The 12,501-nt window shown below is 39.5% G+C and overlaps 1 protein-coding gene across 8 annotated transcripts in view; it reads right to left on the bottom strand.

The window, feature by feature from the left end:
• GIGYF2 (GRB10 interacting GYF protein 2) overlaps positions 1-12,501 on the bottom strand; it is a 127,870-nt gene that overhangs the window by 96,182 nt on the left and 19,187 nt on the right. For all 8 annotated transcript variants that reach the window (XM_043462008.1, XM_043462000.1, XM_043462006.1 and 5 more), the window contains one exon: positions 6,422-6,505. In XM_043462008.1, the coding sequence (XP_043317943.1) occupies positions 6,422-6,462 (41 nt within the window). In that variant the 5' untranslated portion in view covers positions 6,463-6,505. The remainder of the gene's footprint in view (positions 1-6,421; positions 6,506-12,501) is intronic.

Raw genomic sequence — 12,501 nt, 5'->3', positions numbered from 1 at the left:
CCTCTCTGGTGATGCAGCACTGGTCCTCTTCCTCTTCATCTCAGAGACATCTTCACCGCCTCACTTCCCAACCACTTCAAAACCCAGCACAACCTGGCTTCTCCCCACTGCTCCACTGCTCTAGAAAAGTTCAACCACCTCAACACTAGGCCTGAGTGAATTCCCTCTCCTGACCATCTTCCTGGCCACATGGAGGTCTGTTTAACACAGGAGGCGCAGTGCTCCTCCCAGCAGGACTAGCAGTCACTGACGGGTAGCAGCAGGGCCTTCTGAAACCAGCCTCCCCCACACCCAACACCCACAACCCTCACTTGTTAACTGCTGCTCAAAATCTAAACTTCAGCTTACAGAAGTAATTTACAATGTCCATGTAGAAGTGTGAAGATGTACAAATCTAAAGGCATCTCTGTGTAAGCTCATGACCCTCAGGTCCATGTGTGAACTCCCCCTGACAGAGTACGGCTTTCTTATTCAACCACTCACAGCCCTTTAGGTCTAACAGACCCCAAACCTACTCAAAACCTCCTTCATCACCGGTATTCCCAAAGGTAGGTAAGGATACCACCATCTACTGAGCAAATGGTTAAGAGTCTGGGAATCATCTCCCACACCCAATTATCACATCCTACCAGGTTTTAAGGGCTTCCCTGGTGGCTCAGTGGTAAAGAAACTACTTGCTAATGTAGGAGACATGGGTTCAATTCCTGGGTCAGGAAGATCCCCTGGAGAAAGAAATGGCAACCCACTCCAATATTCTTGCCTGGGAAATCCCATGGACAGAGGAGCCTGGCTGGCTACAGGTGATGGAGCCGCAAGAGTCAGACATGACTTAGCAACTAAACAATCAAGTTTTAAATCCTAAATCTCTCAAACCATCCTCTGGCCAAGTAACCTTCTATTGTTCACACTTATTACCTCAACTGCTACAATAGCACCCTAAATGATCTAACCAGTCAAAGCCCATCCTCCACACTACCACCAGTTATTTCTTTCAAAAGCAAATGCTCCCTGATGAACAATTCATTGGCACGCAATGATCAGGTAAAATAAAAAACTTCATAACATAGAAAGGCTACCTGCAAGCTCTTCTCGCCCATACTTCACAATATAGCCAAGGCAAAATGTCTTGAAATTTCCCTCTTAAACCTATAGTTTCCTGTCCACTTATCTTCAAACAGGCTTTCTGCTGTCTGGAATATTTTTTCTAATTGTTTTCACCTGGGACGCCATGGGAACTGCCTGGAAGTAAAGAGGTTAAGTGGAAAGAAAGAAAGGAAAAGATGAGAGACGGCAGGAGGGTAGGGGGTAGGAAAGAGGGTCATAGGAGGGAAAAGAGAGAAATCTAGATCCTGGGTGTTTGGCTGTACACAAGTACCCATGGATGTCCATAGAACTAATTGGCTAGTGGAAGGAAAAGCTAATAAACAGTCATACAAATGGAGAACTAGAGAAAGATTTTGGAGACAATTTGATCCAATTTACATTTTAAGATTAGTCTGGCTGCAGTGGGAACAGCAATCAGAAGAGGAGCCAGGAAACATTAGAAGGCCTGTCCTTTAGTTTCTATCAGAGATGATGGTGGCTTACACTAGGCTGGAGGCAATGAAGAGAGGAATGAATAGGTTCAAAAGGTATTTTGGTGGAAGAATTGACACAGCATTGTGATGGACTAGACACAGGGATATAGAAGTAAAAGAAAATGATCTGGATAACTCCAAGACTTCTGGCTTGAGCTAATGGGCACACTGTGATGTTAAGATGAAATAAAAGAAATTTAAAAGGGCAAAATTCATGAGCTCAGTTTTGGAAAACCATAAAGGATGAGATGCCTGCAGGCATCAAATGAGCAGCTGAATATCCTGTATAAGCATTATACTCCCTTTACAACGTGCATGTGTGCATACCAAGTCGCTTCAGTCCTGTCAGACTCTTTGCATCCCTACAGACCATATAGCCTGCCAGACTCCTCTGTCCATGGGATTCTCCAGGCAAAAATACTGGAGTGGGTTGCCATTACATCCTCTGGGGATCTTCCCCCTCTTACAACACTGACAGCGAAATTACTTAGTGTCAGCTTCCCCACTAAATAAATAATTCAAAAGTAGGGACCATGTCCGTTGGCTTCCCTGGTAGGCTCAGATGGTGAAGAATCCACCTGCAATGCAGGAGACCTGGGTTCAAACCCTGGGTTGGGAAGGTCCCCTAGAAAAGGAAACGGCTACCCACTTCAGTGTTCTAGCCTGGAGAAATGCATGGACAGAGGAGTCTGGGAGGCTACAGTCCATGGAGTCGCAAAGAGTCGGACATGACTGAGCGACTTTCATTTTTTCATGTTCCTTATCCTTGCTGCCTCCTTATCTCCTTACCTAACCCAAGACGTAAAACATGAGGCCCTTGATAAAATGTTTTCTAAACAACTCTTAATGTTCTCTTTTAAAATACACCCTAGGATAACAACAAATTCCTTCAGATGGCCGTTGTCTTTTTACTCTTTTTGAAAACTGGGACTATTAACGCATTCCATCCTCCAGAATGTCTCATGTCCCTCACAACTCCACAAAGATCATGAACAGTAATCTAGAAATCTCAGCTTTGAATTCTCTTGCCCCGTGTCCCCCACCGTAAGACCTGAATCATTCAACATTTACTAAGTGCCCACACTAGCTAAACAATGGACTTACCAAAATTGAGAAATATAGTGCTTTTCTTAATGGAAGTAGCTCTTTTCTGAGTAAGGTAAATGGATATAAACAGACACAGCACGAGGTCCTAACTACTTTAACACAAGTCTGAACAAAGTGCTTTGGGAAAAACAAAAGTACCTCATTCTTTGCAAGGGAAGACATGGGTAAATTTCCTTAAGGCCATGAAGGTGAGACAAAAGAAACCCCAAACCAGGTTCCTTGGCTCCTTCTCCATAAAGCCAGCTATCGGTCTGCAATCGTTTCTTTCCCCTATGATAAATTCGTTTATTATCCAATTTATCTGAATAGATTTTCAATGCTCAAAATAAAAAAATTAAAATACCAAAATAAAGGTTATAATGAATTTGTTTTCCTCCTTCAAAATGTCTTGAAGTACACAATCATTTGCAAAGAAAAAAGAATAGGAGGATACAAACCAAAATATTAACAACGGTTCTTTGGGTGGCAGAATTAAGGGTAATTGAGATCTTCTGTTTTTCCTTTCATACTATTGCTTCCTCCAAGGTTTTCTGGAGTGAGTGTGAATTATCTTATTACTAGGACTAACAAAAAATTCTTTAAAAAGAAGAAACCTACCAGATTTAGAACTAAAAAAGTTTTTTTTCTTTAAGGTAGTACTTTGTGTTTTGTTGAAAGTGAAATAAACAGGCAACAGATGGGAATTAAATTCATACAATCGTTCTTGTGGTCAGTCTGTCCATATATCATCCAAAGCCTTAAAAATTAAACTTCTGATTTAAAAATTCCACTTCCAAGATATTATTCCAAAGGAAATCAACAGTAACACAAACAGAACTATTAAAGGATGTGTATACATATTCACAATAGCAAAATATTAAAAACGACTTTACTTTCCAACACTTCACTCATGCATTTAATAAATATTTATTGAGTATCTACTATGTGCCAGGCACTCAAGTTACAGCAATGAACAAAGTGTACAAAAATCAAGACCAAAGTACTTGCCCTCAAAGGAGCGCACAGTCTAGTGGGGGTTGAAGGATGGTATATAAATAATAAAGAAAATCAGTAAAATATCTGGCATGTTATATTTTTATATAGACTGAGAAGAAAAAATTAAACAGGGAAAGGAGGCAGGGAATGGGGGTGGTTTTTATAGATGGTCAGAAAACCTCTAAGATGGTAACATTTGAAGTTAAAAGACTTAAAATGACTCGTTTTATATATAAAAATGACTTACTGCTCCATTAACTATATCACAGTCTTTTTAAAACTGCCTTCATTAAATCTATCATACTCTTTTTAAAACTGCTTCAGTAATTATGGAATACATTTCTTTATCCTAAATATAAAGATAAGCTAAGACCTAATGATTCTACCAGATTCTACCAGCTAAGACCTAAAGATTCTATTCAATCTTTTCTACTAGCTTTAGAAGTCCACACTTATGGTCATCCATGGTCTGTCCCGACCACAATTTTCTTTGCTCTCTCATCTTCACTACTGTCAAATCAATCTCTTCATTTCACACAACTCTTACCAAACTTCCTGTTTTACATGATGATAAAAATGTTAGTAAAAAGAATACAGTATCACCACATGTTTCTGTATGTTTCAAAGTTACACACTGATTCAGTGTAATCCTCCTCAACTATGACTCTCAAGTTATTCTGGACACAGTTCCTTACCTCAAGTTTCACAATGAATGCAATGGCACATGCAGAAAAAGCACAGCAACAGTCTCCATTCACACTGCAGCTGTCTGGATCAGGGCCACCCGAGTTAGTACCTTAATATGGGAGATGTACTATGTGTATATACGGAGCTTCCCTGGTGGCTCAAATGGTAAGGAATCCGCCCACAAGGCGAGACTCCGGTTCGATCCCTGGGAGGGGAAGATCCCCTGGAGGAGGGGACGCAGTATTCTTGCCTGGAGAATGCCATGGACAGTGGGAAAGCAGCCAGATAATATGGAAACAAATGAGTGTGGCTGTGTTTCAACAAAACCTTACAGTCCATGGCCACAGTCTGTCAACCCATTTAGCATCACGTCAAATGTGCAATGACTCTACACAGAGCATCAGCAGGAGTGGTTCTTTTCCTTTTGTTTTAGATAAACTACTAGTACTCTCTCTCTCTCTCTCAACTCTTAACAGAGAGAGACTCAGACGAAAAAAAAAAAACTTCCTTAAATTAGCTGATTTTAACCATGTTTTCACAAAGAAAAGACGTAAGTGTGTAAGTGCAAAACAGCAGCAGTTACAAATGAAGGCAAAAAACTGCACACAAAATGGTTTACACATTGAGCTGTATGATTTAAAGCCACCTGGTAAGACGTGAATAAGGTTTTAGCTACAAGAACATTCATCAAAAATTTTTTTCTAATAATGAAAAACTGAGAACAGCCTATATTTGCTACATCTAGAAGACTAATTAAATAAATGATGGTACATCCATACAGTGCAACCATTTAAGGTAACAGAAAATATTTATTGATAAAAAAGATACTTTTGGTGTGTTTTTTTAAGACAAATTACAAAACTGAATGTACAGTATTATCCCATTTTTATGAAAATAAACGTTCATTTACACAAATGAGCATACATAAAGCTACCTAGAATGATATACCAACCTATTTACAGTGGTTACCATGGATAGTGAAATTACGGTAGTTATATCCTCTTGTGGATTACTTGTAATTTCTAATTTTTCTAAAAGTATATATTGATTTGGTAATAAAGTTATTTTTAAAATATAAAATAAGAACTAAAACAGGTGATTTAGGTCAACATTTCCAAAATAAACTCTCAAAGCATATAACTTGCATCAGTTCTTAAAACTTCAAATGATTTCTCCTCAGTCTCCAAATGCTAGCTACATGGACCAAGAAAATTAAGGAATTACATATAAAAAGAAATGCATATAATAATTTAAGTTAATAAGAGTCTTCAAATAGGAAGTTACTACAGGAAGTCTGGAACATTTATCAAAGCACCACCACTGAAACAATCAAGGACATTTATGACACTATTCCAATCATCTACTTTATATACTGCCTCTGATTCAAGGTCTGAATGGGGAAAGCAACTATCATTATTCACGCCACTGACGAGGATCTTCAATCACCAACTTTGGGGGGAAAGGAAGAAGAGGGGGAAAGAATCACACTACAATGTGATGGATTTCAAAATCCCATGAGAATTCCATATTCAGGGTCCAAACATATCTGTAAGAGACTCAAAGGTTGATTAATTGGTATTACGGCAAATGCTAACCTGATTCTAGATGGGCTATAGCCAGTATAATTCTGGATCACCTATGTAGCCCATCAATAAAATAAAACTCAAATAATAATTCAATAAAAACTATTTTTCCCAAATAAGTATGAACAGCACTCACAAAACATTGTAGCAGAAAACATATAAACATTAAAATGTTACAATTATATAAAATTATACTCACACCTACATAAGGGTTCAAACACAAAGTAAATAATTTGCTAGGGTGGTGGGACTATGAGGAGTTCTAAATTCATTATCATTACACAACCAGAATAGGAAGACTTTTTAATAAAGGATAAATGCAGTCACTAACCAAATATAAATTATTCCTGACTGGCTATATTGTTTTCAACTAGGCACATAAAGCAAAGTCTCTAAAACATGCACATTTTATAAGCCCCCAACACCTGCACAAATACCTTACTACTGAACTAGTCATGCAACTCTGAACAGGATGAGGTTTTGAAAACTCACCATTCAGGCCCAAAGTTCAGTGTCTGCGTTTCCGCTGCCATTCTTTTCCGTATGTTTACAACAGATTTTTATATGCAGAGAAACCTGTTCAAGAGAAAACATCTCCATGCAGTTGGTCAAGATTGAATGCAGAATTCCAGCCCAGAAAGTACAGTGAGGAAGGGTGTTTTGCTTATGCTCCTCTCAACCAGTCACCAGAATGAGGTTTTTTTAATGCCTATTTATAATACAGCAGGCAAAGTAAAATGAATAAATCCACCCTTAACTCCAATCCACCATCTTTTTATGTTGACACAGGAAGAGGAGGCAAGGTGTAAGAGATGCTGGTGAGACAGGTTGTAGCGGACCATGCACCATGCAGGCACTGGAGACCAAACGAAGAATTTCCTTTTTTCAGTCTTTAGGCAGTGGGGAAGGAATGAGGGGTAACAGATTTACATTTTATTAATAATTTGTATTACTCACTTGCAACGGCTCACCCATCACCATGAAGTACATCAAAGATTCTTAAAGACCCCTCCTTATCTATCTCACAGCTTCTGTCACAACTCTCCCCACTGTTTCCTTAGCACTTTACACTCCAGGGATCCTTTCAAGTTATCTTGGACCATCAAGTGAAAATAATCCACTAATCAATTTCACGAGTCATCTTTCAAGAGCAATTTTAAGATATCAGAACTTAAAGTGAAATGTCAGACAGGGAAGGACAAATACTGTATATTACTTATATGTGGAATCTTTAACAAGCCAAACTCACAGACCGTGAAGTGGTGGTTACCAGGGACCGAAGGGTGAGAGACATGGTGAGAAACTGGTCAAAGGTAAAAACTACAGCTTTAAGATTAACAAGTTCTGGGGATCCAGGGCACAGCATGGTGATTACAGCTAATAATACTGTATTATACATATGAAAGTTGCTAAGAGTAGACCTTAAATATTCTCACATGCACACAAAATAAGAAAAGGTAATTATGTGATGGGAAGGAGATGTATGCTATGGTGATAATCATTTTGCAATATACATTGAAAAATTAATCAAATCAACACATGAACACCTTAAACCAAGACAACGTTATATCAATCATATCTCAATAAAGCTGAAAAAAATGAGTTTAGAAAACAGAAAATACTATAAATATTGTAAACATATGATAAATATAGGCAAGATTTATCACATCACCCTGACTGTTCTTTAAAAGATCTAAAACCAATAAACTACATACTGATCTAAAACACAGAAAGGGCAAAGTAAAAACGTGCTAACATCCATAATCAGCTATTTATCTGACCTCTCCCTGGAAGGTATTTCTGATGGTTGGATGGCATCATGGACTCAATGGACATGAATTTGAGCAAACTCCAGGAGACAGCAAAGGACAGGGAAGCCTGGTGTACTGCAGTTCACGAGGTCACAAAGAGTCGGACAAGACTTAGCAAATGAACAACAAATGTCAACCACGTGGGTTCCAGGGAGAGTTCCTTATTCTTACTTAACGCTGATTACATTTCCCTGGCCAGATAAGCGTACACACCAGACTCAAATGAGATCAACTTAGTGCCCTCACCACCTCACAAGCAACTGATGATTCCAAAACAAGGTAAGGCGTGTGGCTTTTAACTTTAAACTCTCTGAGACTGGAATGCACCCTAACGAGTGCCGTGCTACAACGGCTACTGGCCCACAGTGGAAGTCGTGTCACCGTTGTCACTGTGTGGCAAGTACAAAACCTGGACAGGGCTGCTCATTACTGTCATCTTCTCAATTGTGTTGTTCCTAGTAGCTGATTTTAAGGGCTGCTTACAATGCCTTCAAAAAGATTATGCTATAATTCTAAATTGAAACATGTTGTGTATCAAAAAAGAAAGCAAATAAAGCCATGGAATAGTAGTGAAGTAACTCTCCATCACTGGAGAAACGACTGCACGTGTTTTACAGAACTTGAGAAAGGAAGAACACACATAAAAAAGATAAGCTTGTGGTTTGTTAGTGAGACTTGACACCGCACAGTCCACAAGGCCACATGCAGCAGCCCTGAGGTATTAATATTTAAAGGGGAAAAAATTAAACAGCTTAGAATGCTTTTAGGAACTACACAAGCACCAAAGTGCTGCATTTCAAAATGACAAAAGAATAATGGAGCACTCTCTTAAGAAATGTTTCATCACCAATACCCTTAATGACCTGACACTACAAAGGTGGGGAGAGCAAGGAGGAAGGAGACTTCTACAATTCTAAGTTCTGCATAATTTAGAAAAGTAATATAATGTGCAGAAGCTGAAGAATATCTAAATAGAAGCTGAAGAATACCTTAACAACTGATTTTACTCCTATTTTCCTTTTAACATATGCACAAAGTATATACTGCCTGATGAAAATCTGTTAAGACTTATTTGCTAAATAATTTTAAAAGAATTTTTTAAAAACTGTAAAATAAAAATGCTAAGTAATTAAAGAACTATGGCATCAGTTTACTCTGCAGTATGATTTACTTCTTAGTAATACATAAATGAAGAATCTCACAAGTGATGCACACTAGACTCAATTAAATTATGGTATGCTGCTGCTGCTGCTAAGTTGCTTCAGTTGTGTCCGACTGTGCGACCCCATAGATGGCAGCCCACCAGGCTCCCCCGTCCCTGGGATTCTCCAGGCAAGAACACTGGAGTGGGTTGCCATTTCTTTCTCTAATGCATGAAAGTGAAAAGTGAAAGTCAAGTCGCTCAGTCGTGTCTGACTCTTCGCGACCCCATGGACTGCAGCCTACCAGGCTCCTCCGTCCATGGGATTTTCCAGGCAAGAGTACTGGAGTGGGTTGCCATTGCCTTCTCCAAAATTATGGTATATCCCTACTGAAATCACTTGTCAAGGGAGTGATAATGACCAGACCTCAGGTAAGGTACCCACTGTGAATTAAGACAAGTATCCTCCTTACAAAAGGCAGAGCAACCAGAGAACAAATTGCCAACAACCAGTGGATCACACAGAAAGCAAGGGAATTCCAGAAAAACATCTACTTCTGCTTCACTGACTACACAAAAGCCTTTGACTGTGTGGATCACAACAAACTGGAAAATTCTTAAAGAGAGAGAAATACCAGACCACTTTACCTGCCGCCTGAGAAACCTGTATGCAGGGCATGAAGCAACAGTTAGAACTGGACATGGAACAACAGATGGGTTCCAAATTGAGAAAGCAAGATGGTGTACTGTATATTGCCACCCTGCTTATTTAACTTACACGCAAAGTACATCATGCGGAATGACGGACTGGATGAATCACAAGCTGGAATCACAACTGCTGGGAGAAATATCAACAACCTCAGATGTTACCACTCTAATGGCAGAAAGCCCCTTGATGAAGCTGAAAGAGGAGAGTGAAAAAGCTGGCTTAAAATCTAATATTCAAGAAACTAAGATCACAGCATCCGATCATATCACTTCATAGCAAACAGAAGCAGAAAAAGTAGAAGCAGTGAAAGATTTTACTTTCTTGGGCTTCAAAATCACTGCAGACAATGACTGCGGTCATGAAATTAAGACACTTGCTCTTTGCAAGGAAAGCTATGACAAACCCAGACAGTGTATTAAAAAGCAGAAACATTACTTTGCCAAAAAAAAGTCCATCTAGTCAAAGCTATAGTTTTACCAGTAGTCATGTATGGATGTGAGAGATGGACCATAAAGAAGCATGAGCATAGAAGAATTGATGCTTTCAAACTGTGGTGTTGGAGAAGACTCTTTGAGAGTCCCTAGGACTGCAAGGAGATCAAACCAGTCATTCCGCAAGGAGATCAAACCAGTCATTCCTAAAGGAAATCAATCCTGAATATTCTTTGGAAGGACTGATGCTGAAGCTGAAACTCCAATACTCTGGCCACCTGATGAGAAAAACTGATTCATTTGAAAAGACCATGATGTTGGGAATGATTCAAGATGGCAGGAGAAGGGAACACAGAGGAAGAGACAGTTGGATGGCATCACCGACTCAATGGACATGAGTTTGAGTAAGCTCCAGGAGATGGTAAAGGACAGGGAAGCCTGGTATGCTACAGTCCATGGGGTCGCAGAATCAGACACACTTGAGTGACTGAACAAGTGGTGGGTGGTTTAGTCACTAAATTGTGTCCAAGTCTTTGTGACCCCACGAATGTCAGCACACCAGGCTCCTATCCACAGGATTTACCAGGCAAGAATTCTGGAGTGGGTTGCCATTGTCTTCTCCAGGGGATCCTGGACCTACTTGGCTAACAAATTGACCTGTAGAGCCTACAACTGTAAGATTTTGTTGTAATATGAAACATCCTGAAGGAGTGTTTTTTATCACCATTTTAAGCCCCATCTAGTCAACTGTTTTATATTCAAACCCCTATGAGACTCTGACCATTGGAAAACAGCTCTGAATTAATAAAGCAAGTCAATACTTGAACCAGACTGAATTTATAAAGCAAGTGAATCTTAATTAAAAACTGAATTATTTGTGATATTTGTGAAAATACTAAAATCATTCTTAAGAGATTTAATATGCTTTTACCCTTTAAATTACTACCACAAGGCTACACAGGTCCTGGAAATACAAACTCCAGGAGTGTCATTACCACAAAGGATGCAAACGGAGCCCCTAGAGGCTGTGCTGTACAGGCAATGGTCTTAAGTTACAGAAGCCCTGGATTCACGAAACACTTGAAGAACATCAACCAAGGAAATCCTTTTCCCGTCCTCTGTCACTTATTCCACCTATGAACTTTCAGGAAGAGTTAAAAACTACCATACAGCAGAAACACTGAAAGCTCAGAAGTTTCTTTAATGCCTTGAGCTGGGAGCCTCACAACCATCTATAATGTGGGTGTCCATAAGATTATGCCCTGTGGTAGTCTTCTGGACAACTCTTATGAACCTAAGGCAGTAATCCAAGCAATTTAATTATCAACTAAAGAGACCTACATTACTCAGAATGGTGTTCTGTTCATTCTCCTTTATGAATTAAAGCAGGAAATCTAAAAGTTATCACTGTTGAAGAACTCTAATTTAAGGTACTATAGATTCTAATTCTGAATTCCCCACCCCAGATTACTCCTTCCAAATCAAATTAAATGAGCCCAGTTCTAACAGATTTATTTCTATGTATTGGATTGTCTGACACGATGTCTCTGAATTATAAATTATTTGGAATGGAAAGTGGGACTTATTTCTCAATTGCCATTTCTAAGCATGCAGTGAAGTATCAAAACAAGTATAAGCTTTGCCGCCATTTAAATCCCACCAAGCTACATGTTGTCAACTCAAACCCCCAGGAGACTTGTGATCATTAGGAAACAGCTTATTTTTATATTTTATAGCAAATTGGGATCTGAACCAGACTCTGTAGGCTGTGCCCCCACCATGCTCTTCTGCCTCTTTAGATAGTCTTATTCTTGAAACTATTTCCTTCCTTGTCCTCCATGACCAGCCCTTTACAGATATATTTCCCCCACCTTTACTCCTTTCCAATTTAGTCACCATCCCCCAAGTTTCTCTCCTAACTTCCCTCAGTGTATCCACAGATTCTTTAACTATAAATTCTGTTTAGGTATTGTCTTGAATCTTATTTACAATGGTGCTCTCCACTAGTACTTCAGGTAGAACTCTGCCGACTAAATCATGGGGAATTTAAAATAGGGGCTCAGACAGTAAAGAATCTGCCTGCAATGTGGGAGGCCCAGGTTCAATCCCTGGGTCAGGAAGATCCCTGGAGAAGGAAATGAATAACCATGAGAGTATTCTTGCCTGAAGCATTCCAAGGACAGAGGAGCCTGGTGCGCTACAGTCCATGGAGTCACAAAGGGTTAAAAGACACAACTGAGCAACTAACATTTTCATTTGCACCTGGATATAGCGCGTACAAGAAGTGAGGGTGTTATTACAGCAAGAGCAAAAATTCTCCCACAAATTCCACCCCTGCTCTGCATTACAGATTTTTTTCTCCCATGACCTATGTGGCATTTCCAGCAGCCTGCTCCTCTTGGATATCTATCTAATCAACAACTGATCAAGGTATCACTGTTTTTGGGCTTTCCAGGTGGCTCAAGTGGTAAAGACCCTCC

Source organism: Cervus canadensis, chromosome 2 (genome assembly GCF_019320065.1).
Source record: "Cervus canadensis isolate Bull #8, Minnesota chromosome 2, ASM1932006v1, whole genome shotgun sequence".
Lineage (NCBI taxonomy): Eukaryota > Metazoa > Chordata > Mammalia > Artiodactyla > Cervidae > Cervus > Cervus canadensis.
Note: the sequence above shows the minus strand (reverse complement) of the source record. Positions and strands in the feature narration are given on the sequence as shown.